Source organism: Canis lupus, chromosome 23, assembly GCF_003254725.2.
Source record: "Canis lupus dingo isolate Sandy chromosome 23, ASM325472v2, whole genome shotgun sequence".
NCBI lineage: Eukaryota > Metazoa > Chordata > Mammalia > Carnivora > Canidae > Canis > Canis lupus.
Genome location: NC_064265.1, coordinates 37798284 through 37825735, shown reverse-complemented (window position 1 = coordinate 37825735; position 27452 = coordinate 37798284). Strand labels below are relative to the sequence as shown.

The 27452-nt window shown below is 45.5% G+C and overlaps 1 protein-coding gene and 1 long non-coding RNA gene across 15 annotated transcripts in view; one reads left to right on the top strand and one right to left on the bottom strand.

The window, feature by feature from the left end:
- TFDP2 (transcription factor Dp-2) overlaps nucleotides 1–12550 on the top strand; it is a 167121-nt gene extending 154571 nt beyond the window's left edge. For 7 of the 12 annotated variants that reach the window (XM_049099899.1, XM_049099897.1, XM_049099896.1 and 4 more), the window contains 2 exons: nucleotides 7517–7724; nucleotides 12440–12550. In XM_049099899.1, coding sequence (XP_048955856.1) covers nucleotides 7517–7724; nucleotides 12440–12469 — 238 coding nt within the window. In that variant the 3' untranslated portion in view covers nucleotides 12470–12550. Of the gene's footprint in view, nucleotides 1–54; nucleotides 6774–6886; nucleotides 7038–7516; nucleotides 7725–12439 lie in introns of those variants that run through there. The other 5 variants (XM_035704950.2, XM_025449118.3, XM_025449117.3 and 2 more) reach the window with 2 other exon arrangements.
- LOC112661206 (uncharacterized) lies at nucleotides 5764–27452 on the bottom strand. 3 transcript variants are annotated; one of them, XR_003137505.3, is made up of 3 exons: nucleotides 26187–27452; nucleotides 12429–12631; nucleotides 5764–6046 (listed from the first exon to the last, which is right to left on the bottom strand). It is a non-coding gene; the product is annotated as an uncharacterized LOC112661206 (long non-coding RNA). The 3 variants fall into 3 exon arrangements; XR_003137504.3 differs by lacking the exon at nucleotides 5764–6046 and adding an exon at nucleotides 7981–8472; XR_003137506.3 differs by lacking the exon at nucleotides 12429–12631.

The window sequence follows — 27452 nt, the reverse complement described above, 5'->3', positions numbered from 1 at the left end:
AGCTTGAAAGATTTGCCACATTAATGAGCTTGTGTGTTTTTAATTATTCGCTAGTGTAAACCAAGGGTTGTGCTTGGATGCTGAAGTGGCCTTAGCAACTGGGCAGTTCCTTGCCCCAAACAGTCACCAGTCCAGCAGTGCAGCCTCTCACTGCTCTGAGTCACGAGGCGAGACCCCCTGTTCGTTCAACGACGAAGATGAGGAAGATGACGAGGAGGATTCCTCCTCCCCAGAATAAAGACAGGAGAAAACCCACGTTTTAATATTTGATGCTCATGTGTGTTTTTAGTGTGAGCTCTTGTTTTTAAAATGATTGCTTCAGTCTTTGCCTTTGTTTGCACTGTGTGTTCAGTGAAAACTAGGGAAACACAATAAGCAAATGATAGGAAGGCTGAGATGATTGAGATGAAAGTTAACCTAGCGTGAATGAAAACTCTGACCAAGGGAGCAATGGATCACACCGCAGACAAAGCGGTTTTCTGAGGTGATGGAGGGGATAGGCCCTAAAGAATTGGCAGCATGAATGAAGCTCATTTATCTCCCACGAGGTGGGATCTTTGTGTCCCCCCCGCACCCCTGTAACCGTCCTTAGGATCAGGATTGCTGTAACAAACAGTCCTTGACTTCATGTTCGTCGTGTCTCTCTTCCTCGACTGGGCTGCTTTTTACAAGCAGAAGTGAACGCAAAAGGATCCCAGCGGGGACGAGTTGTACAGTGAGGGATGTAGACGGCAATCCTTGTGGTCTAAGGAGCACAGACTGAACTGCTGAACTAGTTGAAAGTCTAGTTGAGGTGCTTTACGCATCAGCTGCCTTAGACGGCTTCTAGAAAGGAGCAAGCGCTAATTCTTAAGTACTTAAGTGACATTTAGAATAATTTATAGTAAAACTGAGATGATCATTATTAGCCAATGCATTGGTGCATAGAATTTTCTAGGGCTACTTCTGGAAGCCAAATATAGAATAGCATTTCCACGTGCATTAAATACTTTGCCAGCACTGCCTTTGCCAGCATTCTAAATCTGGAGTTTTACAGAGAAGGAAATTGTATCTATAGTTTTAATCAAAGCTATGCATTTCATATAGCTTTTTCATTTGAAACAAAACAAAGAAACCAATTCCTATGACCGAATTGCTTGCTTATAGCTCCCTCCAGTACTTGTATGATTTCACTCTGTGCAATTTGTGAAAATGAACCAAATGTCATTACTTTTGTCTTAAAAGAAAAGTCTCTTTCAAGAATACGAACAGCAACGTTTTCCTGTACACGTCACCTTTTGTACATTTTCATTACTCAAAATTACCTTATTGGGTTTATTCCTGGGTAAATTGCATTTCAAACTAACCCGATATTAATTGTTTCACAGAAACACAGAAAAATGTTGATCACTCCAAATGACTGGATTTGTGGTAGTGCAGTATACAGTATGTTGTTTCATAGCCAAAGATGCCACTGGGCATACTGCCCTGGGGCGTTCACAGCTCCTGGCCCTCTGAACAGGGCAGTGTGAGGACATCGGCCGGCATGGCCAGGCCCCGATCTATCACATTAAGGCCTTGAGAAGGAGCAAATAGTAATGGAAAATAACTCTTTGACTCGAATCCTTTGGATTTGCCTCTAGATTATGCATCCAGCACCTTTGGGCGCAACACTAAGCTTGTCCCAAATCGGTTCTTTTCTAATAAACCCATGGTGGGGGGTGGGGTACGGATGCCTTCTGATGCCTTTTTAAAGTTCTTCCACTCTGCTTACAGTGAGCTGGAGAGGAAAGATTTGGCTGACCTAAAATTTTTACTAAGGCCATGAAAACTAATACACAAGAACACACAGCTTTAACTGAGGTTCCTTGGAGACAACACTCATTCTGTCCCAATAAGCCATAGTGCAGACTCAGAGTGGTCAGGGGAGCAGAGAGATCGAGGCAGTTCTAGAGACTTCTGTCTCCGCCTGAGTTCTGGACACACCTCTGAGGCTGGTGGGTGGCAGGAGTCCGAAATAGTGCAGAGGCTGCAGCAGGGCCCCGAGGGCTTCCGAGACACTTCCGACTCGAAGAGCATCAGCTACACAGTTGGATAAAACTGGTTCCCTTCCAAATGGCCCCCTCCTTTACTGACTCCAACCTTAACTACCCGTATCCCTGTACTCGAGGGCCAGCCGGGACCTGGGGAGCCCAGGGGTCACAGCTGACTCTTTAGTCTTCACAATATTTTATGCAGGTTCCAAGACCTGTACATCAACATTTCTGCAGGTAATTCAGCATAACCATTCCTGCACCACATAGCAAAGTCCTTGCTGGAGCTCTAGTTCTCTCTCTCTCTCTCTCTCTCTCTCTCTCTGCTGCTGCTGCTGTAGTGTTTTAAACTGATAAAATGCCGGTTTGGGGTTTTTTGTTTTTGTTTTTTGTTTTTTTAAAGCAACCAAAGACTCTTCACATAATTGGTGCCCCATCATTGGCCATCTCAGCCGTTCGTGTGTGGTGTTTGGTGGAAAGTGGCCTCCACCCCTCAGTAAAGGGTTTGGGTTACTGCTGAGGACATCTGTTGGAGGCGCACTGTGGTCACCAGGACATCTCGCTGGTGTCAAGCCTTACCTGAGCAGAAAGCTAAGTTGAGATGTTTAGAAAGATAAATTCTTCTATTCTTGTATATCTCCCCTAAACAGATTTTTTTTTTTTAAGTTCAATACTCAGTCACAATTCTATATAGAAATCAAAATAACAAAATGTTGGGAAATTATGATTACGATATCCAGGATTCCTTATAGGAGTAGCCCTTGGGGTCACATGCACACATGCATACACACGTGTGTGTGCACAGACACCCCTCCCAGAAGGTGCCAGTCACACTCTGCTTTTTGGGGAGTTCGAGAGGCCTTTTTCCTCCTCAAGGGTCAGCTCAGCTATTACCCTTTTAAGTGCATGATGTCATCGGGCCGGTAAATTCCTGCTCCCATTAGCACATGCACAGGGGGCACCAGACCTGCCACACTGACCGTTACGTGGGGAGGCCAGCACTTTCAGAGTCCATGGCAGTGTGTGAGGCACCCCGGCACCTGCCCAAGCTTCCCTTCACCCTTCCCACCATGAATCTTTCTCATTTGCTTAGTCTTTTCGTGTGCTGGCAAGGGGGTGGGAACAGCTTTGGCAAGTGCTGATCTGAATTGTGCCTTATGATCACGGAGGACGTTGTGGAAGGGGCAGGAAAGGAGATGCCAACGCGGTGATTCCTCACCTCAGTGATGGGCACCGTCCCTGGAAAACTTGACAATGACCACGTGTCTTGTTCCCTGCAGTTTAATTCTTTATAGAAATGGTGGGGAGTTTCTGCCGTTTTACCAGGACAAAAGAGGGTAACTCCCATCGTTGGCGGAATTTACAGTGGTAACTGTCCCCTTGCCATACTTGAAAAATAAAGCCAGGGTCCGTCCTCAAATGCAAATTAGCTCCTATCAGATAATTAAGATGGAGAGGTTTCACAAAGGAGTGGTCCGCTTTCGCCGTGCAGACGTTTGTCACTGGGCTGTCTGCTAGACCACAGCTCTTTTTTGGCTACTTGGGTCACAGAGACAGCAAAGTTGCTCCAAGTGTAGATGTAACTTAGGCCCTGGGACAGTCAGAACATAGTGGCGGTGGATGTTCTTGGAGGCAAGGTTACAAAGGAAGGGAGCTGCCAAAGCTGTTTCGTAACCACAGAGAGAGAGAGAGGGAGAGAGAGGTCTGTTTAGCTTTATCAGTGATTGACTTTAAGGGCCCTTTAAATACCTATCCCACTTCCCGCTCCCTGTCCTCAGTCATATGAAAGGAGTGTTTCTCCCCAAACCAATCTGGGATGTAGACGTTAAGATTGTGCCTTCCTAGTGGTTAAGTACGCAGTGGGTGTTGGACAGTGAATGTAACAGTTTAATCCTTCAGTAGGTATTTGAGTGAATACAGAACAGAAAACATCGAGAGTGATTAGTGCTAAGGGAAAAATGATGGGGTAGTAAGACAGTGGGGGGGAAAGGTGACTTTGGCTAGGCCGGCCAGGGAAGGCCTCCCCCTAAGAAAGTGACATTTGTCCTGAGTCAGTTAAAAGACTGACATCTCTATACCTTCTTTCCACACTATCCCCATAATAAGCACTTGGATTCGCTACTAAATTCCAAAGGTCACACCGTTCCGGTGTTAAACATAGATTTTGGGTGGGATTTGTTAAGGAACTTTTAAGATTTAAAGGAAAAATTTAGCTGCCAACAGTATCCATGAACCAAGAGAAAATTCTAACTCTAACCCATGACGTTGTCTCATTATTCATTTCATCACTCTGCAGTGGAACCTATACCATAAAAAAGTAATCACTTTTCTAGGTGTTTTCTTCTAGTTTTTCAAGTTGTTGGATACATAAAGATCTACTTTTTGTATTAGATACATAAAAGATAACCTTTTACTCTACGTGTGGGTAGGCTTTAAGTGGAGCTAAAGACTTCCCGGGATATTTTCACAAATAGGCTCCCTGTCTCCGTGGCCCAGGGCAGTGGGCCCTAGGCCCTGATGGTCATAAGTGTGTACTGATGGGGGACCCCCAGCCGTGTGCCCGAGGCCTACACCACACTGTCGGCCTCAGAAATGTGCCTCCTTGCCCTCTGAATCACAGTCGGTACAGTCTTCAGCTGATTTAACTTACACTGAAGCCACACTATTACTCAAAAGGGAAAAGGCTGATGTTTGCTTAAGATCTTTTTAAGAAAAATTCAAACTAAACGCCCACATAAATGACAACATTCCTCAGGAATTCGCTCCAAACAGGTAGGCTTACGTAACCTTTGAGATCCAGTTTCCCCCCACACACCTACATTCACACTATGCTAAAGAAGGAAAAGTGGGGGGCACGAAACTGTGACCCTCCAGTTGTGCCCTGGGCATCTGTGACAAGTATGAAAGCTTAAATGGTGGTAGCAGATGTCCACTTGCGACGAGACTGCAGGAAGTGCATTGTTTCTTACATGCATTCTCTGCAGCTGTTCTCTCAGTCCAGGTAAAACCCTGAGCCATCCTTCTACAACCTTTACTTTGCAAAAAGGGCTCTAGAACTGCATGCTCTCCTGACCCTTGCGTTCAGCCGACTGGACTTGGCCTCCCTGCTTAGAGCTGCATCGGAAGCCAGTGTAGATGGAAGGGACAGGACTCCCCCATCCTCCCCCATCCTCCCCCGAGGGTCTCAGAATGGAAGGGAACATCTCTTCTACCCCATTTGTTGAGAAACAAGCTGAGAGCTTGGCCTAACATCCCTCAGCCTGTCTGGCAGAGCCTGCACCACAACCCAGAATTCTTCCTCCCGTGAGGGCCACTTGGCCTCCTGCAAACCACACCCTCACCACCGTCCTTCAGACAGCTTTGGATTAATATCAGTCCTCTGTCGAACCAAGTGCTTAACAGCTGAGCAAAAGCGGGACTCCACCCGTGAGTCCCCAGCATGAGGTTGTGGTGTCAGCTTTGGGCTTCTCTCGACTTGGAAGACCCCAGGTTTAGTCATCACACCTGGGAAGAAATTCATTCCTCCCTGAGGAAAGACCATCCTACATGTTTATGTTGGTCACCGGTAGGAGGTTGAGAGGTTGAGTTCCCACTGGATCCTTCTGTACCACATTAGCTTGTTCCTGTCTGTGCCTCTCAACACAACAAGGAAACTTCCCCAGATCATGTTTGGGGTTTAAAACCCTTTGTCACTTCAAACTCACCATGTTGTCACTTACACGTCATCTTCAGCATGTCAGGCACCACCTAATAACAAATGGCCTAATGTTTTATTTTGCTTATTCTTGACTGGGGTCAGTGTTTTTCGCATACTAAAAAGTCCGAAGATCCAGATATTTTTCTGCTAAAAGACTTCTTTGAGCACATTGCAGTTCTGTTTCTCCTTGTAGTACGATGGCAGGTGCAACCTTTCGGGGTCCTGAAAATAGAACTAGTAACTGGGGCAGGCTGCTCAGTGGCCTGAGCTCTGATGACCATGGTTCAGTACTGTGAGTTCCTTGAGAGATTTCGTTTGCCACCACCACACTTGACTTCTAGACAAAAAAAAAAAAAAAGGCTGTGAGCCCAAATCACAAGTTCATTCACCTTTTCATTTGGAGATGCTTTACTCTGATCATGTGCTGTTGGGTTTTATTTCCAGAAAATCTAGGTCTGTTTTTTTTTTTCTGCATGAAGGAAACGTTGTGGTGCCACATGCTTTAAGCAGTTTAAACAGGAGAAGCGAGGGGAAGATGCAGACACCACATCTGACTTGCCTAATGTAGACTTTATTAGATTGAAGTACCTAACCTAATATGATGTATTATTTTATAGCATCTCAAACTTTGTAAATAAATACCGTTATTTTTATATGGAAATTTTATAGAAGAGCTATTTCTGTATACTTAATTATTCCTGGATTTCCTGAAATTGCTTCCAATAGATAACAGTCAAGTCCTGAGCAGTGTTCCTCTAAGGATGGTTCAAGACCACCTGCAGCAGAATTAATGAGAGTTTTAACTTTTTGCCTCCCTAGGACTGACCCCAGACACTCCGAAGCTCTGGGAGTGGGCCCTGGGAAATTGTATTTTTAATAAACTCTTGAGTGATGGTTTTTGTCCATTAAAGTGTATCTTTATCCATCCTGTAAGATTAAAAGAAGGAAGGGAAGAAAAAACATCTGAGATGAGTTAAGTTGTGCTTGAGAAAAAAAAAAAATGGATCAGACTATTCTATGATTTGAATGAGATGTACTATAGAAAAAATAAATAATTTAAATAATGTTGGTCTGTCATTATTAGTGGGCTGACGGGGGGCCAGTGGGTACTGTGGCATGCCACCCGCCCTCCCTCCTTCAGGACCGGGACACTCCCTCCCCTCTCCGTGTCCCCCAGGAATTGCCCTCGGAAGAGAACTACCTTTCCCACAGCTACGTCCACATGCAGCCAGTGAAGGTACAAAAGCCCAGCCTCCTTGCTCCAATTTGGGGTATCTGAAGTACCGTCTCAACTTCAGAATTCCTCCTGGGCAGCTCCTCCCACAACGATCATGGCTCAGCTTCCCCTTTGCCCCATCCTGCTTCCCCCACTATCCAGGTGGTCCCAGAGTACCCTCCAACACAGGTGTGCCACCTGTCCCCCCATGAGGGTTATGGGTCAGATGTTTAAAGGGTTTTCTGGGGAGGATCCCTGGGTGGCTCAGCGGTTGAGCATCTGCCTTCAGCCCAGGGGGTGATCCCGGGATCCGGGGACCGAGTCCCACATCGGCCTACCCACAGGGAGCCTGCCTCTCCCTCTGCCTGTGTCTCTGCCTTTCTGTCTCTCATGAATAAATGAATAAAATCTTTTTTTTTTTTAAAGTTGTAAAAGGTTTTCTATGTTACAGATCTACGATTCTACATCATCTTAAGGTCACTGGAGAAGATTGTAGCATAAAGAATAATGACCTTACAGTCCCAGAAATGACCTGAATACAGATTTTTAGAGAAGATGTTTTCTTAACTTCTCTTTACTCCAAACCAGCAGCAGCCAGAAGAGCTGCAGTGATGAGTACCAAATACCCCCAGGCCCCGGGCAGAGCTTCACGGTTCAGCTTCGGAGACCAAAGCCCCTCAGCACCTGTTCAAGCAATTTTTGCCTCCTTCGGGGAGAGGCAGGAGCTCTCGGTAACGGCTGTCTCCTGTGTGCCAACAAGCTAAGCAGAGGACTTCATGGGCACGTGGACGGGAAGAAGGTACAGAAGGGTTGAGAGCAATTTGGAGGCCATTGCCCACCCTCCCCCCCCCCACCCCCCGTGGGCCAGGGCTTGAGGAGACCCCAGGAAACGGTGAAGGAAGCACTCGCCTGAATGTTACTGCCCAGAAAGGAAGGTCTCTTCCTGTAAAGATCCTCACCCAGGTTCAGTAGGCCGAGTATGTGACGGTGGTGGGCTGGAACACCCAGTGTGGAAGTGGGGAGCCAGTGCCCAGCTCTTTGTCCCAGGGAATTAATTTTTTTTTTTTTTTTTTTTTTTTTTTATTTATGATAGTCACACAGAGAAAGAGAGAGAGAGGCAGAGACATAGGCAGAGGGAGAAGCAGGCTCCATGCACCGGGAGCCTGATGTGGGATTCGATCCTGGGTCTCCAGGATCGCGCCCTGGGCCAAAGGCAGGCGCCAAACTGCTGCGCCACCCAGGGATTCCTGTCCCAGGGATTTACTGGCGTGGTAAGACCAAGCCAGTGTGCCCTCTGCTCCTCTTCTCCACCCCTTGTGGCAGAGCCAGTTGGTTAATGTGTCCAAGGACCTATGGCCGTAACCACTGGATCATTTGGCCCTAAGAAAGCGCTTTAGCTCTTGCAGCCATGTGGATGTTGTGAAGGACTGTCGGGAGTGTCGTTGGTAGCCATCAACGCAGCCCTGGGCACACGGCTGACCAGGGAAGATGTCTGCAGACTCCAGTTGTTTACTTCAAAACCCTGGTTTTTGATGAGGTGGGCCTACCTGAGAGAATAAAGCAGCAAGAAAAGATCGCTTCAACCAACGGGAGATAGAACCTATCTGACAACTTATCTATTTATTTATTTATTTATTTTTGAAGACTTTATGTATTTATTTGAGAGAGAGCAGGAGCAGGAAGGAGAGGGAGAAGCAAGGTCCCCACTGAGCAGGGAAGCTAGATGCAGAGCTTCATCCCAGGACCCTGGATCATGACCTGAGCCGGAGGCACATGTTTAACCAACTGAGCCCCCCAGGTGCTCCTCAACTTGTCCTTTTAGATTCATATTCCTAGAAGCTATTTTTTTTCCATTCCTTCTGACAGATGAACTGCTTCTGTAGTTCCCTACGCCTTCCATTTTTGCCTCTTATTTGAGCACTAGCTCGCCTTGCTGCTGCTTACACCCAAAGACACCACCAGCCTTCCCAGCTCTCTTACCCGGCAGGAGGCCTACATCTGGTCTTCCTGTGGGCAATCACCAAATGCCTGGGAGCTCCCTGAACGCTGCCAGCTAGACCTTCCTGCTGAGAGACCTTTCCAGCTCCTTGCTAAAACTTGTTTCAGGAAATCTCAGAGTATAAAACGCACTGTTGGTGAAGGAAGACCAGTATCAGAGTGGGTGAAACCGATCCCACTTAATGCAAAGAATTTGTCATAACCACTTTCTCACTTGCCTGCAAATCACTTTCTGACACCGATTGGGTGGGGCACAGTGACCACCACCCACTCACTTCTTTCTCACGTGCTTGTCTCCTGCTTTACTCGAGAGGCCTACCATACTAGGGCTGGGAGATTTGTTTTCTTCTTTCATACCCTAGCACTTGGTCATGGCTCCCCAAAGCCAGAACTCAATTAGAAATTTTGAGAAGAATGTACACTGAAGCTCAAAAATGATAGTCCCTAAAAAATAAAAAAAAATAAAAAAATTAAAAAAAAATGATAGTCCTAACAGGTGCAGTGTCCACGAGGATTATTTTCAGGCCCTGCTAATAGATAAACTTCTTTTTAAACCTCCAGTGACTGAAGATTTGTATCGGATCTTCGATCTGAACACAACAAAAAGTGCTTTTACAGGATGTGTTTTTAAAACATCTGGGTAGCATCTGCTTTTGTGATGTGTCCCTAAAGTAGAGACCAGGCCTTTTCCCACAGAGCAAAGTGGTGGTTGTGCATGAAGGGCTCCAGCGTATCTCTGATCATCTAAAAGATGAGTTGACAGTTTGCTCCAGTTTTATCGAAATTCAGTTTATAAATCACTATTCACAGTTAAAGATGTGAATAAGAATGACAAGATTGTTTTTTTGATAAATACTTCTGGAAATTGCTTTTAAGAATAAGAACCAGGGGGATCCCTTGGGGGTTCAGTGGTTTGGTGCCTGCCTTTGGTCCAGGGCACGATCCTGGAGTCCCAGGATCGAGTCCCGCGTCGGGCTCCCGGCATGGAGCCTGCTTCTCCGTCCTCCTGTGTCTCTGCCTCTCTCTCTCTCTCTCTCTCTCTCTTTATGTCTATCATAAATAAATAAATAAATCTTTAAAAAAAAAAAAGAATAAGAACCAAACATGATCCCAGTACACCCTCTTGAAAGTCAGATTAAAGGCATGTAAAGAGATGCAGGTCTTCAAACCACATTTCCTAAGGGGGATTAATATTCCTCTCATCCCTACGTTCTTCAAACAGACAAGCCAGGGCAGAGCAGGAGAGGCTGCCTACTTTTACTCTGGTGTTGACTCAGACCTTGGCAGCAGGATGGGGATGGCAGGCACGTTAAAAGGTCCTACGTCTCTGGCCTCCTCACCTGTTTTCAATGGTGTAGACCTCGACAGAAAGAGTCTTCGGAGACACAGTGCTTGTTAATGGACAACACCAGCCCCAGGGCTTCCAGAAACAGTTTCTCAAAAAACACATTTCTAAAACCTCTTGGTCAAGGATCACGACTGCAAGGGCAGCTGTTACCTCGCTGTTGGGCTTGTTCCAGAAAACTTGTCTGTACATTGATTGTACAGGTTAGAGACAGGCCTGGCCAAAGTAAGAAAGAAGCTTGCTAAGGAGAGTTCATCCCACCCTCCCCTCATCTCTTCCCCATCCTCAATCCCTTCTGAATGATCTCTCAGAGCCTGGAGGGCAAAAATATGAGCAAGTTGCAGGGTTGGGGTTTGGCCAGGGAGGTAGGTGCCTGCTAGGACAGGCTGGGGCCCCTCCAGCCATCATGACAAAGGACAGACACAGAAAGTGATGGGCGAAAGTGTGGGGAGATACTGTTGGTGACAACCTCAGGGGCTTTCCAGGTGGAATCTGAAACACACCCACAGCTGGAGGGCAGGGGGAGGGTGAAGAAGGAGGGAGGCCACTCCAGGTTGGGAGACGGCGGCTTTAGGAAGCAGAGGGGACTCACACTAAAGACTTGTCTTGGGTGGCGGCAAGATGAATGGATCCTGCACCACTCGCCAAATCTTGAAAGGTCATAAAGAGGCCTTAACTGGGTTTAGTCACGTACACCGTGCAGGTGTTCTCAACTCCAGCAAGGCTGTGAACTTGGAGCGGCCTCTGGGAACAGGAAAGGCAAGCAGAAGCCCCATTCCGAGGACACGGGAGGGAGGGACCAACTCATGGGTCAACTGGCCCTCACGTCTTTTTGATGACCTTCCCCAACTGACGTACCACGAGCAGAATGAGCCTAGAAATGAAAGACTGCCTGCAACCCCCATCTGTCATCAGCCATCGACCATAGAGGCGCTGGAGGGCAATGGCCCGTCAGCAATCTGCACTGTTTGTCCCGCCAGGTGGGAAGGGCGGGGATGGAAACTGCAGCTCCAGCTGCAGCAGGTGGTAAACAGAAGCACAGTCTCCTTTGTGTTGCTCTGCTGTGTTGAGGGTTTTGTTGCAAGACTCCGCATTACCAATTGCGGCATTAGGAGTCCCTGATTTAAAGTCTTGTTGGGGGGACGCTTGGGTGGCTCAACAGTTGATCCTGGAGCCCCTGGATTGAGTTCCACATCAGGATCCCTGCCTTTGGCTCAGGGAATGATCCTGGAGTCCTGGGATTGAGTCCCACATCAGGATCCCTGCGAGGATCCTGCTTCTCCCTCTGCCTATGTCTCTGCCTCTCTCTGTGTGTCTCTCAGGAATAAGTAAATAAAATCTTTAAGAAAAAAAGTCTCGTTGGGTATAAATTAATGAATTGACGAGACAAACCATTAACAATCCATTCATTTGATGATCTTGGAAGAGCTGCCATTTGAGAAATCTTAGTTGATATTTTTTTTTGCATATATATGTATAGATAAATACACAGTCCAAATCCCATGAAATAATTCCTAGGCATAATCCTATAACAAAATTCCAAATTTTCTGTAGGATTTTGTCATGTTCAATAAGCAGTATTAGAACACACTGTGCATTTGACAATCTGTTAACTTTCTTGGCATAGTTTTAAGTGAAGAGAGAAACCCTTAGTAGGGGAAAACAGGGAGTGTGCTTCACACACCCTGACCTCTCATCCTCCTTCCTATGAGCTCCTGTGTGTATACGTGTGCACGTGCCCCTCTTCCCGCAGCACACAGACACTGTGGGTGGTTGGGGATGTCCTGAAGGACCTCCGTGGCTGGAACACTTGCTTGGGAGAGGAGGGGGGAAGGTCACTGCTGCTCATAAGCTTAGGAATCGTAAGCCAGTGCCCATCCCACTTGGAGAGTACTCGAGCTTCACTGTCAGTGTGAGGGAGACCAATGAAAATCTTTTATCTCAGAAATTAGAAGTTCTCTAACAGTAACCTATAATCAGGAACTCGTTTGTTATTATACATGGATTCTTTCATCTTTGTAAATTCAAGGCCTGGTATAACACCTGATATATAATAATAGGCCCCTGGTCTTGAATGAATGAATAAAAAAGTGACTTACGCACTCTTCCAAAGTATGCTGACCTTTTGGTTAGTTTTGAATAAACAAATAATGTTCTCACCTTTGGTACAGATGATCTGGCTAAAGCCTGGGTACATTTGAAAAACTGGCCTCTTCCCACCCTATTACTTCTGCTGGATTGAGTCAAGAGGAGAGGACAGAGAAGTGTGAAAAGTCGCAAAGGTGAGGCATTTGCCTGGCTCTGGAAGCAATTGGGTAGTAGTAGCAATAAGCTGATCTAAGCAGAAAAAGTGCTGTTGACTCCTAGGGAGGAAGTGTGAGGAGACATCAGAACTTAGTCATCCACCTCTGGACCTCTGGATCCTAGAGACTTCTAGCCTCATCCTTTCTAGCACTTGCCCACCAACCCTACTGCTTTTCCAACCAATCTGGGCCCCTGAGTACAGATCCTTTTTTCTCGCCCAGAAAGATTAGTAGTTTGTTTGCTATCGACCAGGAAGAGACTATAGAAATATGGGGGTGACATACCTTTGATAAGTCCAAGCCAGTAAGGTCTGTGTTTCAAAACTGAAACAGCTGTTTCATTCCCCCTCCCCCAGTCGTTTACTAGCTAGTTGTTTGCTTGCTGCTGTTAACACGCTTGTTCTAGCCAGCAGCCACTGGATTTTTCCATATCTAAGTGTGGGCAGCTGTTAACAAGAGAACACTTGCCTAGAGAAGCCAGAGAGCATGGGAGGGAATGAATGTTTAATATAGTCAAAAACAGATGACTAAGAACTACATCAAGAAGTCTGTAATACTTCCAGCTGCTTCTCATGTGAATTTATCTGCAAAATCTTCCCAGTAGAAGCCCTAGCAGTAGAGAAGGTGAGTGACCATCCCAAAGTCATGAAGAGACCAAATCACTTGCCAAGGAAAGATCTCAACTCTGGAGTTCCAGAGGGCCTTCCGTGCCCAATCTTTGCATCCAGGGAGGGAAAAGCCATAAATGCCAGAGGGACCAACACAAGGTATCAGGCCACTGCTCCAAGCCTGAGTTGAGAGGTTTGTCAAACATTCACCCCCACCCCTGTCTAAGGTTCAAAGACAGTCCTGTTGAGATCCCGGGTTGAAAAGGTGAATTGGGGCGCCTGAGTGCCCCAGTTGTTGGGTGTCCCACTCTTGGTTTTGGCTGGGTCGTGATCTTGGGGTTGTGGGATCCAGCCCCGAGTTGTGCTCCCCACTCAGTGCAGATTCTGCATGAGATTCTGTCCCTCTCTGCCTGCCCCTCCCTCGCCTCCCACATGCATGTGCTTGCTCACTCTCTCTCTCTCATAAATAAATCTTTAAAAATAAAAGGTGAACTGAATCCAGGGACATACAATCAGAAGCCCATTTAAAAAGGCCTCCTGGGGGGCACAGTTGGTTAAGTATCTGCCTTCGGCTCAGGTCATGATCCCAGGGGCCTGAGATGGAGTCCCAAGTCCTGGCTCCCTGTTCAGCAGGGAATCTGCTTCCCTTTGGAAGAGGGGAGTCCCTCTCCCTTTGCCTGCTGCTCCCCCTGCTTGTGCTCTCTCAAAAATAATTTAAAGAAATAAAAACTTCTGGATCAGCACGAAGCCTGTTTTCCTCCTACCCTCTGCACCCATGGGTGTATTAATAGGCCAGGAATGCACCTCCCTTAGGAAGAAACTTATTTAGCCATTGGTTTGTAAGTTGAATTAGTGCCTAGTCTGACTGGTCGGGATGCTTCTCCACCCCCAGGAACTGCCACAAACCCCTGAACAAGACTCCTAAGCTGACCAGCTGGCACCAGCTCCAAATGCTCATGGTGATGAGTGTAGGGAATGTGCCTAACCAAGTTGAGGATTCCTGTGGCCAGAGTATGAGGCACGGGAGGGGACAGAGAAATGATTTGTTTCCCAAATAACTAATCTTTAACACCAACAATAATAAATAGCTAAGACATATAGCACTAATTGCCAGGCACTATTCCAAGTACTTAGTCCTATTTTACAAACCCAAACTCTGAGAAACAGCTTGAGCAAGGGGCTGAGAAGGGATTTAAACTTAAACAGTTGTGAAAATTAATCAACAGAAAACTCCTTTAGAATGGAGTTGGAGGACACTTGGGTGGCTCAGCAGCTGAATGCCTTCAGCTCAGGGCATGAGCCCAGGATCCTGGGATCAAGTCCTGCATGGGTTCCCTGCAAGAAGCCTGCTTCTCCCTCTGCCTATGTCTCTGTCTCTCTCCCTGTGTCTCATGAATAAATAAATAAATAAAATCTTAACCAAAAAATGGAGTTGGGAGGCCAGGTGGGGCAGTCCTCGTGCCCTACCACTCCTGGGGATTGCAGACTCAACAGGTGGGAGAGGCAGCTTGTGAGTAGCACTTGACCATCCTTTACTACAGGTAAGGAATGATTTCCTCCTCCCCCCAGCAACAGCCCCACCAACGAGAGACTGTCCCAATCAGCCAATCAGAAGCCAGTACCCTGCGAGCTCCCATTTGATGCCAATGGACTTTTTGTTTGTAACAGCCCCTCCCAGCTGTCCCCCTTTCCTATATAAAAGAGCTTTTCCTGTCCTTTGCTCTCTGCACTCCTCTTTGGTTTTGCCATCACCTGTTTGTTCTGGGTTGCAAGTCTCTGCCCTTTCCCAGTAAACTTTTTTTTTGCTGGTAAAATAACTGGCGATTTTGCATGTCAGGTTAATTCATGTAGCTCCACACTGTGCTCCAAACCCCTCCGAGGCAGACTTCAAACCTGGTAAATGTACTGCTTAAGGGCATCCCTGGGTGGCTCAGTGATTTAGCGCTGCCTTGGGCCCGGGCCGTGGTCCTGGAGTCCCGGGATCGAGTCCCACATCGGGCTCCCTGCATGGAGCCTGCTTCTCCCTCTGCCTGTGTCTCTGCCTCTCTCTCTGTGTGTCTCTCATGAATAAATAAATAAAATATTTTTTTAAAAAAAGTTTTAATACAAAAAAAAGTCCAGGTCAAACGGGTTGTCGGTCATTTGGCACAGAGCTGGCGGTAGGGGCGGGAGGTGGTCGGCCCTCCGGGTCTCGATGGAGGCAAGTCCAGTCTTAAGAGCTGGATGGTTTGGACAGTTGCACAGGATAGAAAAAAACAGCAAATTAAAACAGGGTACACGGGGATAGGGGTGCTGTGCACACCTTCTAATATCAAACTGAAATACTGGAATTCATGGGATAGTACGTCTAGAGCCAAATACCAGAATTTCCAGTGTGGGCTCCAGGAAGAAGCTAGAGAGCTCCCTGGGCTGTTAGAGCATTTTGCGGCCTTCAGCTCCAGCCCTGTGGACGGGCGGCCTCCACTCTGCCTCCCTGCCTCACATGCATTTCAAAATCCTATGAAGGTCAGAGTGGTTGGTGCTACCTTGGATAATGTTGAGTCCCGAGGAAGATCCCTAAGGAACTAGGGTCAAGGTAATGTGGCTGGAAGTCAGTACAACAGGTGACAAGTGCAGGTGCCTTGGATGCTGGAATGTGACAGTTGGCACCATCTGTGAAGGGAGACCAAAGGCCACCAGAGTGCAGAGTCACTGCCCTTAAGGGGCTGACAGTCACAGCTAAGAAGACGTACTCCTAGATGGCTCATTAACAAATTCCCCTGGATAGCTTCTGGGACAGCCTCTCTTTAAAGTGGCTGGTTCGGGTCGCCTGGGTGGCTCAGTGGTTGAGCGTCTGCCTTTGGCTCAGGGCATGATCCCAGGGTCCTGGGATTGAGTCCTGCATCAAGCTCCCTGCAGGGAGCCTGCTTCTCCCTCTGCCTAGGTCTCTGCCTCTCTATCTCTCATGAATAAATACATTAAAAAAAAATAACTGCTTCTCTGAAGGATCCAAATGATCGTCAAAGTACCACAAATGAGGTTTCCAGTGAGTCCTTGCACTATTTTTAAGCCATAATATCTTGGCTTCATATATTTGCAACACACTAACAAACATGTTGGGGAAGCTCATTGGAAAGCCATGACCATGACGGGCACTGAGGGGGGCACTTGATGGGATGAGCGCTAGGTGTTATACTACATGTTGGCAAATCGAACTTCAATAAAAACAAAATAAAAGACCTAAATAACCAGGCAAAAAAACACACACAAAAAAAAGCCATGACCAATTGACCCACGAGCGGGCCCCCCTCTACCTCTGCCCCCGTCCTTGAAATGTGGGTCCTGTTTGCCTTTCCTGCTCCCAGAGGCAGCTGCAAGAATACAGCCTTGAGATAATGATATGGTGCCAAGAACACCTGCCGGGGATATGGGCCCAAACCTAGTTAGGCCCCCACATAAGCCTTCACCTGGCACGCAGGTGTGGGATTCACTCCTCTTGCTGCTTCCCAGGATGAACCTTAAACGTAAGTCCCCTTTGCGTATCAAACCTGCCGCCTACCAACCTGGAGGGGCCCCCCTCCCTTGACCCTCCCCCTGCCCTCCGCATCTGGAGGCCAGTCTCAGATTTGACCCCGGAAGCTCCTGAGATGACGGACCGACAACACATCACAATATTCTTGTCTAATTAATATGGATTTTAAAATCCCACTTGCTGCCCAGGCTCCCCTTGTCCACTGGGGTTACTTGTTAAGGATCTGATAGATTCCTCTATAGTCTTTTACCATCTTAGAGTAAATATTATCTTTTTTTTTTCCAATTAAAAAAAATAGGTACATAGTGTATTATTAGTTTCAAAGGTAGAATTCAGTGATTCAGCAGTTGCATATAATACCCGGTGCTCCTCACATCACGTGCCCTCCTTCATGCCCGTCACCTGGTGACCCCGTCCCCCCACCCACCTCCTCCCCAGCAACCCTCAGTTTGTTTCCTTTTTTTTTTTTTTTTTTTTTTTTTTTTTTTTTTTTTTTAGTTTGTTTCCTAAAGTTAAGAGTCTGTTATGGTTTGTCTCCTTCTCTGATCTCATCTTATTTTTCTCTCCCTTCCCCTATATTCATCCGTTATGTTTCTTAAATTCCACATATGGGTGAAATTCTATGGTATTTGTCCTTTCTCTGACTTATTTCACTTACATATTGCCCTCGAGATCCATCTACATTGTTGCAAATGGTAAAAATTTCATTTTTTTGATGGCTGAGTAATATTCCAGTGCGTGTGTGTAGGTGTATAATACATATCTATCCATATATCTCTCCACCACATCTTCTTCATCCCCTCATCTGGTGATAGAATATGGGCTCTTTCCTTAGTTTGGCTATTGTGGATGCTGTTGCTATAAACATTGGGATCCACGTGCCCCTTCCTATCACTATGTATCCTTTGGATAAATACCTACTAGCATAATTGCTGGGTATAAGGTAGCTCTATTTTTAACTTTCTGAGAAACCTCCACACTGTCTTCCAGAGTGGCTGTACTAGCTTACATTCCCACCAACAGTGCAAGACGGTTCCCTTTTCTCTGCCAATATCTGTTGTTCCCTGACTTGTTGATTTTTAGCTATTCTGACTGACATGAGGTAATATCTGTGGGTTTTGATTTGTATTTCCCTGATGCCAAGTGATGTTGAACATTTTTTTCATGTGTCTGTTGGCCATTTGTATGTCTTCTTTGGAGAAATGTCTATTCATATCTTCTGCCCATTTCTTGATTGGATTATTTGTTTTATGGGTGTTAAGTTTAATAAGTTCTTTATAGATTTTTGGATACGAGCCCTTGATCTAATAGACGTTTGCAAGTATCCTCTCCCATTTTGTAGGTTGTCTTTTAGTTACTTTTGTTGACTCTTTCCTTTGCTGTGCAAAAGCTTTTTATCTTGATGGAATCCCAGTGGTTCATTTTTGCTTTTGTTTTCTTTGCCTTTGAAGACGTGTCTAGCAAGAAGTTGCTGTGGCCAAGGTCAAAGGTTGCCGCCTGTGTTCTCTAGGATTTTGATGGATTCCTGTCTCACATTTAGGTATTTTGAATTCATTCAAATGGTCTTATAAAAGACCATTTTGAATTTATTTTTGTGTATGGTGTTAAAAAAAAAAAAGGTCCAGTTTCATTCTTTTGCATGTAGGTGTTAGTTTTCCCAACACCATTTGTTGAAGAGACCATCTTTTTCCCATTGGATATTCTTGCCTCCTTTGTCAAAGATTGACCATGTAATTGTAGGTTTATTTCTGGGCTCTCTATTCTGCTCCATTGACCTATGTGTCTGTTTTTGTGCCGGTACCCCATGGTTTTGATTACTACAGCTTTGTAGTATAATTTGAAGCCTGGGACTATGATACCTCCAACTGTGCTATTGTTGAAAATTGCTTTGGCTGTTTGGCGCCTATTGTGGTTCTGTATAAATTTTAGGGTTGCTCTAGTTCTATGAAAAATGCTGTCGATATTTTGATACAGATTCCAATAAATGTGTGGATTGCTTTGGGTAGCATAGACATCTTAACAATATTCTTTCCAATCCATGAGCATGGAATGTTTTTCCATTTCTTTGTGTCTTTCTCAATTTCTTTCATAAGTGTTCTATAGTTTTCAGAGTACAAATCCTTTACCTCTTTGGTTAGATTTATTCCTAGGCACCTTCTGGTTTTCAGTGCAATTATAAATGGGATTGAGTCCTTGATTTCTGTTTCTTCCATCTCCTTGCTAGTGTATAAAAATGCAGCTGATTGATGTGCATTGATTTTTATGTCCTGCCCACTTCGCTGAATTAGTGTATGAGTTCTAGCAATTTTTGGGTGGAGTCTTCTGGGTTTTCTACATAAAGTAGTATCATGCCATCTGCAAGAGTGAAAGTTTGACTACTTCTTTGCCAGTTTGAATGCCTTTTCTTTTTGTTGTCTGATTGATGAGGCTAGGCCATCTAGTACTATGTTGAACAACAGTGGTGAGAGTGGACATCCCTGTTGTGTTCTTGACCTTAGGGGAAAAAGCTCTGTTTTTCCCCATTGAGAATTATATTTGCTGTGGGTTTTACATATATGGCTTCTATGATATTGAGGTATGATCACTCTAACCCTACACTGCAGAGAGTTTTTATCAAGAAAGGATGCTGTGTTTTGTCAAATACTTTTTCTGCATCGATTGAGAGGATCATATGGTTCTTGTCCTTTTATTTTACTAATGTGTATCACATTGATTTCTGTGAATGTTGAACCACCCTTGCAGCCCAGGAATAAATCCCACTTGGTCATGATGAATAATCCTTTTAATGTATTATTGGATCCTATTAGTATCATGGTGAGAAGTTTTGCATCTCTGTGCATCAGGGGTATTGGTCTATAATTCTCCTTCTTGGTGAGGTTTGTCTAATTTTGGGATCAAGGTAATGCTGGCCTCATAGAATGAGTTTGGAAGTTTACCTTCCATTTCTATTTTTTGAAAGAGCTTCAGAAAAATAGGTATTAATTCTTTAAATGTTTGGTAGAATTCTGATGGGAAGCCATCTGGTCCTGGACTTTGGTTAGGAGATTTTCTATTACTGCTTCAATTTCTTTGCTGGCAATGGGTCTGCTCTGGTTTTCTATTTCTTCCTGTTTCAGTTTTGGTCGTTTATGTTTCTAAGAATGCATGCATTTCTTCCAGATGGCCTAATTTGTTGGCATATTGCTCATAATATTCTCTTGTAATTGTATTTCTTCAGTGTTGTGAGCTCTCCTCTCATTTGTTATTTATTTGGGTCCTTTCTTTTTTTTGATAAGTCTGGCTACAGGTGTATTCATCTTATTCTTTCAGAGAACTGGCTCCTGATTTCTTTGATCTGTTCTTGATTTCTGTTGATTTTTGCTCTAATATTATTTCTATTCTCCTACTGGATTTAGGCTTTTTTTTTTTTTTTTTTTTTTTTTTTTGCTGTTCTTTCTCCAGCTCCTTCAGGTGTAAGGTTAGGTTGTATATTTGAGACCTTTCTTGTTTCTTGAGAAAGACCTGTATTGCTATGTACTTCCCTCTTAGATTGCATTTGCTGCATCCCAAAGGTTCTGAACTGTTTTGTTTTCATGTATTTTAAAAATTCTTTAATTTCCTGGTTGACCCATTCATTCTTAGTAGGAATCTATTTAATCTCCATGTATTTGTGTTCCTTACAAATTTCCTCTAGTGATTATGTTCAAGTTTTAAAGCATATTAGTCTGAAAATATGCAGGGAATGATCCCCATCTTTTGGTACTGTTTGAGACCTGATTTGTGACCCAGTATGTGATCTGTTCTGGAAAATGTTCCATGTGCACTCGAGAAGAATGTCTATTCTGTTGCTTTAGGATGAAATGTCCTGAATATATTTGTGAAGTCCATCTGGTCCAGTGTCATTCAAAGCCCTTGTTTCTTTGTTGATCTTCTGCTTAGATGATCTGTCCATTGCAGTGAGTGGGGTGTTGAAGTCCCCTACTATTATTGTATTATTATCAATGTGTTTCCTTAATTTTGTTAATTATTTTATAAAATTGGCTGCTCCCAAGTTAGGAGCCTAAATATTTATAATTGTTAGATCTGGATAGAACCTTTTATTGTGATAGAGTGTCCTTCTTCATCTCTTATTGCAGTCCAGGTTCTTCATCTCTTATTGTTACTCCAGGTTTCCTTTGATGTCCATTAGCATGATAAATGGTTCTCTACCCCCTCACTTTAAATCTGGAAGTGTCTTTGGGTCTAAAATGAATCTCGGGATGCCTGGGTGGCTCAGCAGTTGAGCATTTGCCTGTGGTGCAGGGGTGTGATCCTGGAGTTCCAGGATCAAGTCCCCATTGGCTCCCTGTAGGGAGCCTGCTTCTCCCTCTGCCTAGATCTCTGCCTCTCTCTGTGTGTTTCTCATGAAAAAAATAAAAATAAAAATAGTCTCATAGACAGCATATCAATAGGTCTTGTTTTGTTGTTTTTGTTTTTATCCAATCTGACACCCTGTGCCTTTAGATAGGAGCATTTAGTCCATTTACATCTAGAGTAACTATTGAAAGATATGAATTTAGTGCCATTGTATTACCTGTAAAGTCACTGTTTCTGCATATTGTCTCTTTTCCTTTCTGGTCTTTGTTACTTTGGGGCTCTCTTTATTCAAAGGATCCCCTTTTAATTCTTGCAGGACTAGTTTAGTGATCACAAATTCTTTTAGTTTCTGTTTGTCCTGGAAACTCTTTATCTCTCCTTCTATTCTGAATGATGGCCTTGCTGGATAAAGTGTCCTTGACTGCATATTTTTCTCATTTAGCACCTTGAATACATCATGCCAGTCCTTTCTGGCCTCCCAGGTCTCTGTGGATAGGTCTGCTGCCAGTCTAATGTTTCTACCTTTTTAGGTTAAGGACCACCTCTTATCCTGAACTGCTTTCAGGATTTTCTCTTTATCTCTGAAATTAGCAAGTTTCACTATTATATTACAAGGTGTTGACCCATTTTTATTGATTTTTTGAGGGAGGTTCTCTGTGAAATTTGTCTTTAAAGTAAAAGTCAAGTATCCTAAAGACCATGTGTGTTTAGGCAATAGGTTATTGCCATCCCTCTGAGTGGCCCTGGATTTAAAATCATTTAAAAATCCATCTGGACACATCTCCTCAGAAAGAGACTCTACAGACCTACTGAATGATGGCTGAAGGCCAGACCAGCCCACCTGGGGACTGCAGGAGAGCACAGCATGAGGGCAAGCACATCAAACCTCTGGCCTCAGCCCGTAGCTTCCAGAGATCATCACTCTCCTAGAAGAGCAGTGAGAACAATCACCACTCAGCCTACTTGAAGTAGTGATAGCCTGGCTGTAATTGCTAGACTATAAGCTCCATGAAGGCTGGAATCTTATTTCGATCCCCAGTATGTCCCAAGCTCCTAGTATGATACTGATAGACACTGAGTGCTCATTAAACTTTGTTGTTAATGAATGTGTCTGTCCCTTCTCACTGAGGACTATAGCAACTTCACACTGTTTTCCTGGCCAATGAGGAGAGTTCCTTCATCTTCCAGTTGGTAACCTAGAAGCTCACCTTCCCCATCAGTTGGGAGAAAGGGGGCGCTGGCAGAGACCTTGTTAACAGTAAAGTCTACACCATGCTGTCCTTTGGAAGCTGGACCTATGGCTACAGGCCCTTGTCTTCACAGAGGGACGCAGAAAAGAGCAAAGGACATGAAAATGCCCCATCTGTTCCCAGGCTGTGCCTGCTGGGCAGAACAGTCTAGTGTAACAATGCTGTGGGTCAAGCCCCTGAAGATGCAAGAGCAAGGGGCCCACTGACACAGGGTGCCTCTCCTCAACCTTCGTGGATGTTAATTCACAGCTTCATGATCACTATCCGGGCATTTCTTCTCGCAACTCCCATTTTCTCCCTCCTTTTCCCAGCTCTGAATTGCGGGGACTGCACTGGCCATCATGGTACACGGGAGCCTTGTGCTCAAATGCATTCCTCAGAGGGGCAGCAGCCCGGAAGTGCTTTAAGAATGCAGATCTCGGGCCCCACTCCAGATACTGCAGGATCAGAATGTGCTTTTCTTTCTTTTTTTTTTTTTAAGATTTCATTTAATTATTCATGAGAGACACAGAGAGAGGCAGAGACATAGGCAGAGGGAGAAGCAGGCTCCTCACAGGAAGCCTGATGTGGGACTCAATCCCTGAACTGGGATCATGCCCTGAGCCAAAGGCAGACGCTCAACTGCTGAGCCACCCAGTTGTCCCCAGAATATGCATTTTTAACAGGATCTCTTGATGAATTGTATGCATACTAGGTTTGAGAAGTACTGGGGTGGAGTATACAATCATCTTTGAGAAAATGACCATACCGGCTTTCTATTTGCTGCAGTAACAAATGACCACCAATTTAGTGGCTTCAGATAATACTCATTTATTATCTCCCATTTCAGTGGCCAGCAGTCTGGGCCCAGTGTAGCTCTTTCAGTTTCTCTGCTCTAAGGCCTCAAAAGGCTGTGGATAGGGCAGCCCGGGTGGCTCAGCGGTTTAGTGCCTGCCTTCAGCCCAGGGCCTGATCCTGGGGTCCCGGGATCAAGTCCCATGTCAGGCTCCCTGCATGGAGCCTGCTTCTCCCTCTGCCTGTGTCTCTGCCTCTCTCTCTCTCTCTCTATCTCTCTCTTTCATGAATAAATAAAACCTATTAAAAAAAAGTGACTGATTGAAAAAATTCAAGGCAGCCAAAAAAAAAAAAAAAGTTGCGGACACAGTGTTGGCTGGGCTGGGTTCTTCTCTGTAGGCTTGGGGGAAGATTCAGCTTCTGGGATTCATTTCCTTATCCCATTTTGCACATGGCCCCCTTCATCTTTAGATTTTATTTATTTATTTATGAGAGACAGAGAGGCAGAGGGAGAAGCAGGCTCCATGCAGGGAGCCTGACGTGGGACTCGATCCTTGGTCTCCAGGATCACGCCCTGGGCGGAAGGCAGGCGCTAAACCCCTGAGCCACCCAGGGATCCCCTCCCTTCATCCAGTGGTTGTCCTACTTTGGTTCTGACTTCTGCTTCAGGCTCCCATGATTACACTGGGCCCCCTGGATAATCCAGGAAAATCTCCCTAAGGTCAACTGATGATAACCTTAATTTCATCTGCCGAGTCCCTCTTGTCAGGTGATGTAACATAACCACAGGCATGACATCAGAAGGTGAAGGTCATGTGGGCCAAAAACCTGCCTAGCCCAAAGATCATCAGGGATGGGTACAATTGGGATTAATCATCTCAAAAGGGTGTTCCCAAGAGCTTTGGTCATCTGTCAGCTTCTCTACCTGCCATACCCTTTTGGTTCTTCCTTGGCCCTTAGTTTCACTCCAATTAACCACTGTCTACCTTCCGCCCTGGCATATAGTGTCCCTCAACATACCTCCATTCACTCCCAACTCAGAAGAGCTCTTACATGAAGGTGCACATAATTCTGCAAAGCCTACCCCCAAATGTTCTCAGCCACCCAGAGGGAAGGATCACAAGGAAAAATTCTAGTGTCAAAACATATGGCAACTCACGCCTACCATTTCATTCACCCTTGGCTCCTCCATGAGAGACCTGGGACTGTGACCTGCAGGACAGAAGGAGCCCTGGAAGCATGAGAGTCAGCAGGAGGGCCCCAGGGGCTCTGCCCCACCCCAGGTTCCCCCTAAACAAGCAACCTAACTTCCTGGTTGTCTTGGGGTCTCTTGCCATCAGCAGGATTGTGAATTCTTCCAATCCCAGAGAGAGACTCACATTCAAGTGGTTAGAGTGGTCGTATCTTCAAACAGATCCAAAACTAATAGCCTGTCACTAACTGGTTGGTCACCAGTCAAATCCAATTTGTTCTCAAGAAGGCCCTTAAGACTTATCCCAAGGCCACACAAATAATTTGAACAGACTGATCTAGGGGATGTTTCTTAACTACTTTGTTTCTGTTTTTCGTACTTTTTTTTTTAAACAAATATTGTTTATTTTGTTTAAAGATTTTTATTTATTTATTCATGAGAGACACAGAGAGAGAGGCAGAGACACAGGCAGAGGGAGAAGCAGGCTCCATGCAGTGAGCCCGACATGGGACCTGCTCCCGGGACTCCAGGATCACGCCCTGGGCTGAAGGCAGCGTTAAACTGCTGAGCCACCCAGGCTGCCTGTTTTTCATGCTTAAATACCAATCCTTATTGGTCTTGACTCCCAAGTGATTTTTTTAAAGATTTTCTTTCTTAGAGAGAGAGCATGCAGAAGTGGGGGGAGGCACAGAAGGAGAAGGAGACTCTCTGCTGAGCAGGGAGCCCAACTTGGGGCTTGATCCCAGGACCCCAAGATCATGACTTGAGCTGAAGGCAAATGCTTAATGGACTGAGCCACCCAGATGCCCCTCAAGTGATTTTTTTTTTTTTTTTATTGTCTCTAAGAAGCAGGTCCCATCAGTGGACAAATCCTGCCACATCTGACTGGTCAAAGACTGTGTTTCAGCTTCCTGAAAGCAAATTCAAATATCATTTCTAAAATGATATTTAGTGGGTTTTTTTTTTTTTGAGATTAAAAAAATTTAAGTAATCTCTATATCCAACATGGGACTTGAACTCACAACCCTGAGATCAAGAGTCCTATGCCCCACCAACCAGCGCTCCATTCCTAAAACATTTTTAAGTTTGAAACATGGTAGCATAATTGGCCTAAAAAAGCTTATTTGAGGGACAGTAGTCCCTGGGATGTGAGGTGCACAGCTTCTCCCCTCCGGAAGCACTGGCCCATGTACAGGTGATCCTGGTGAGGAGCACGTGCAGATCCACTGCTCCAAACCCCTCCCCTTCGGTGCGGGCACTGACGGATCTGGAAGACCAATCTCCTTAGCAAACTCTGTTTCACCTTCTCGAAGTTCCAACCTGACCACTTCACCGAAACGAGAAAAGCCAAGTGAAATTAAGAATTGCAATGCGGAAGAACAGTTCAGGTTCCCAAAGTCATGACCCCCTCCTGCTACATGTGGCTTCTGCACTGGCTGTAGGCAGGCCCAGGACGCTTCCGGCTCCACTCTGGCCATGTCCTTCTCTGAGTGACCGTCACTCCAACCCATCAGCAGGACTGCAGTGATGTGCACCTGTTTCCAGTTAGCAGGAAGGAAGTGCTCCGGGCACATCTGGAACCTCAAGGAGGGTGAGCCCTCAGAAAGGAACATTTAGAAAATCTGCGTGGGGACGCCTGGGTGGTTCAGTGGTTGAGCGTCTGCCATGAGCCCAGGGTGTGATCCTGGGATCCAGGATCGAGTCCCACATCGGGCTCCCTGCATGGAGCCTGCTTCTCCCTCTGCCTGTGTCTCTGCCTCTCTCTCTGTGTGTGTCTCTCATGAATAAATAAATCTTAAAAAAAAAAAAAAAGAAACATCTGCATGTTGGCACCATGTGTATATTTTCTCATTTATCCATTTTCTCATTAATCCATTCAGTGCAGAAGGGCAGTGGTGCAGTAATTTTAGTTAGAGAGCTGCGGCCCGGGAGTCGAGGGACCTACCTCCGGTTTCTAGCAATCTAATGTCGCTGTGGATTCACAGTCACGTCTGCTTTCCTCTCCATCTGAGGTGAATGATGGGGGATCCAAGCTGAAGTGCTGTCTTCCAGCAGGCTCTCAGGACAGCCTGGGGGCGCCTCCTCACGCTACACCTTCTGGGACAGGCCGTCCGGCCCTGTTTGGATTATGCAGAGAGGGCAAACCAGCTTTTCATATCTCAGCACTGCACACCTGGGGAAAATTCACACCGAGAAAGGACAACAGTTTAAGGTACAGGACAAACGATAAAAGATCTAGCTAAATGGTATGTTTTACAGAAAACCCTAAAAGAGGCACTAAAACACAGAACAAGAGTGAGAAAGCCTATATATACAAAATGGGACCACATAAGCTCTACTGTAATTTGTCCATTTGGCACCCACCGAAGTGACCAAAATTAAAGAGGATGGACAGTGGGGGGCATCTGCCTTTGGCTCAGGTCATGATCCTGGGGTTTCGGGATCAAGCCCTGTGTCAGGCTCCCTGCTCGATGGGGAGCCTGCTTCTCCCTCTGCTCCTCCCCCTGCTTGTACTCTTGCTCTCACTTACTTGCTCAAATAAATTTTAAAAAATCTTTAAAAACAAATACATAGAGAGGGTAGACAAAACTTCCAAGTATAAACCAGGCTGGATATCTAAGGAAACCAATGCACAATTATCCTGGACCTACAAATACAATACATTTGATTTTTTTCATTTTATTTTTAAAATGTGTGTGTGTGTGTGTGTGTGTGTATGTATATATATATATAAATTTTTTTTAATTGTGGCAGAGTTGAGACACGATGTTGCATTAAATTCAGGTCTACGGCATAATGATGCCCAACTCCAAGCTCTGCTCTGCTCGCCCCAGGTGTGGCCGCATGGTGGGCACACAGCGCTGTTAGGATACCCTGGCTGTCGCCGATGTTCTGCCTTTATCCCCGGGAGTTACTCCATAACCGGACACCTGCACCGCCCCCCACTATAGCCACGTGGCCCAATTCCTCATGCCCCTCCCCTCTGAAAAGCTTCAGTTGATTCTCTGTATTTATAGCCCTGATTCTACTATGGTTTGTGGGTTGTCACTTTTGCATTTTATTTTTTAAAGATCTTATTTGAGGGACCTGGGTGGCTCAGTGGTTGAGCATCTGCCTTCAGCTCAGGGAGTGGCCCCAGGATCTGGGATCGAGTCCCACATCGAGCTCCCCGCAGGGAGCCTGCTTCTCCCTCTGCCTGTCTCTGCCTCTC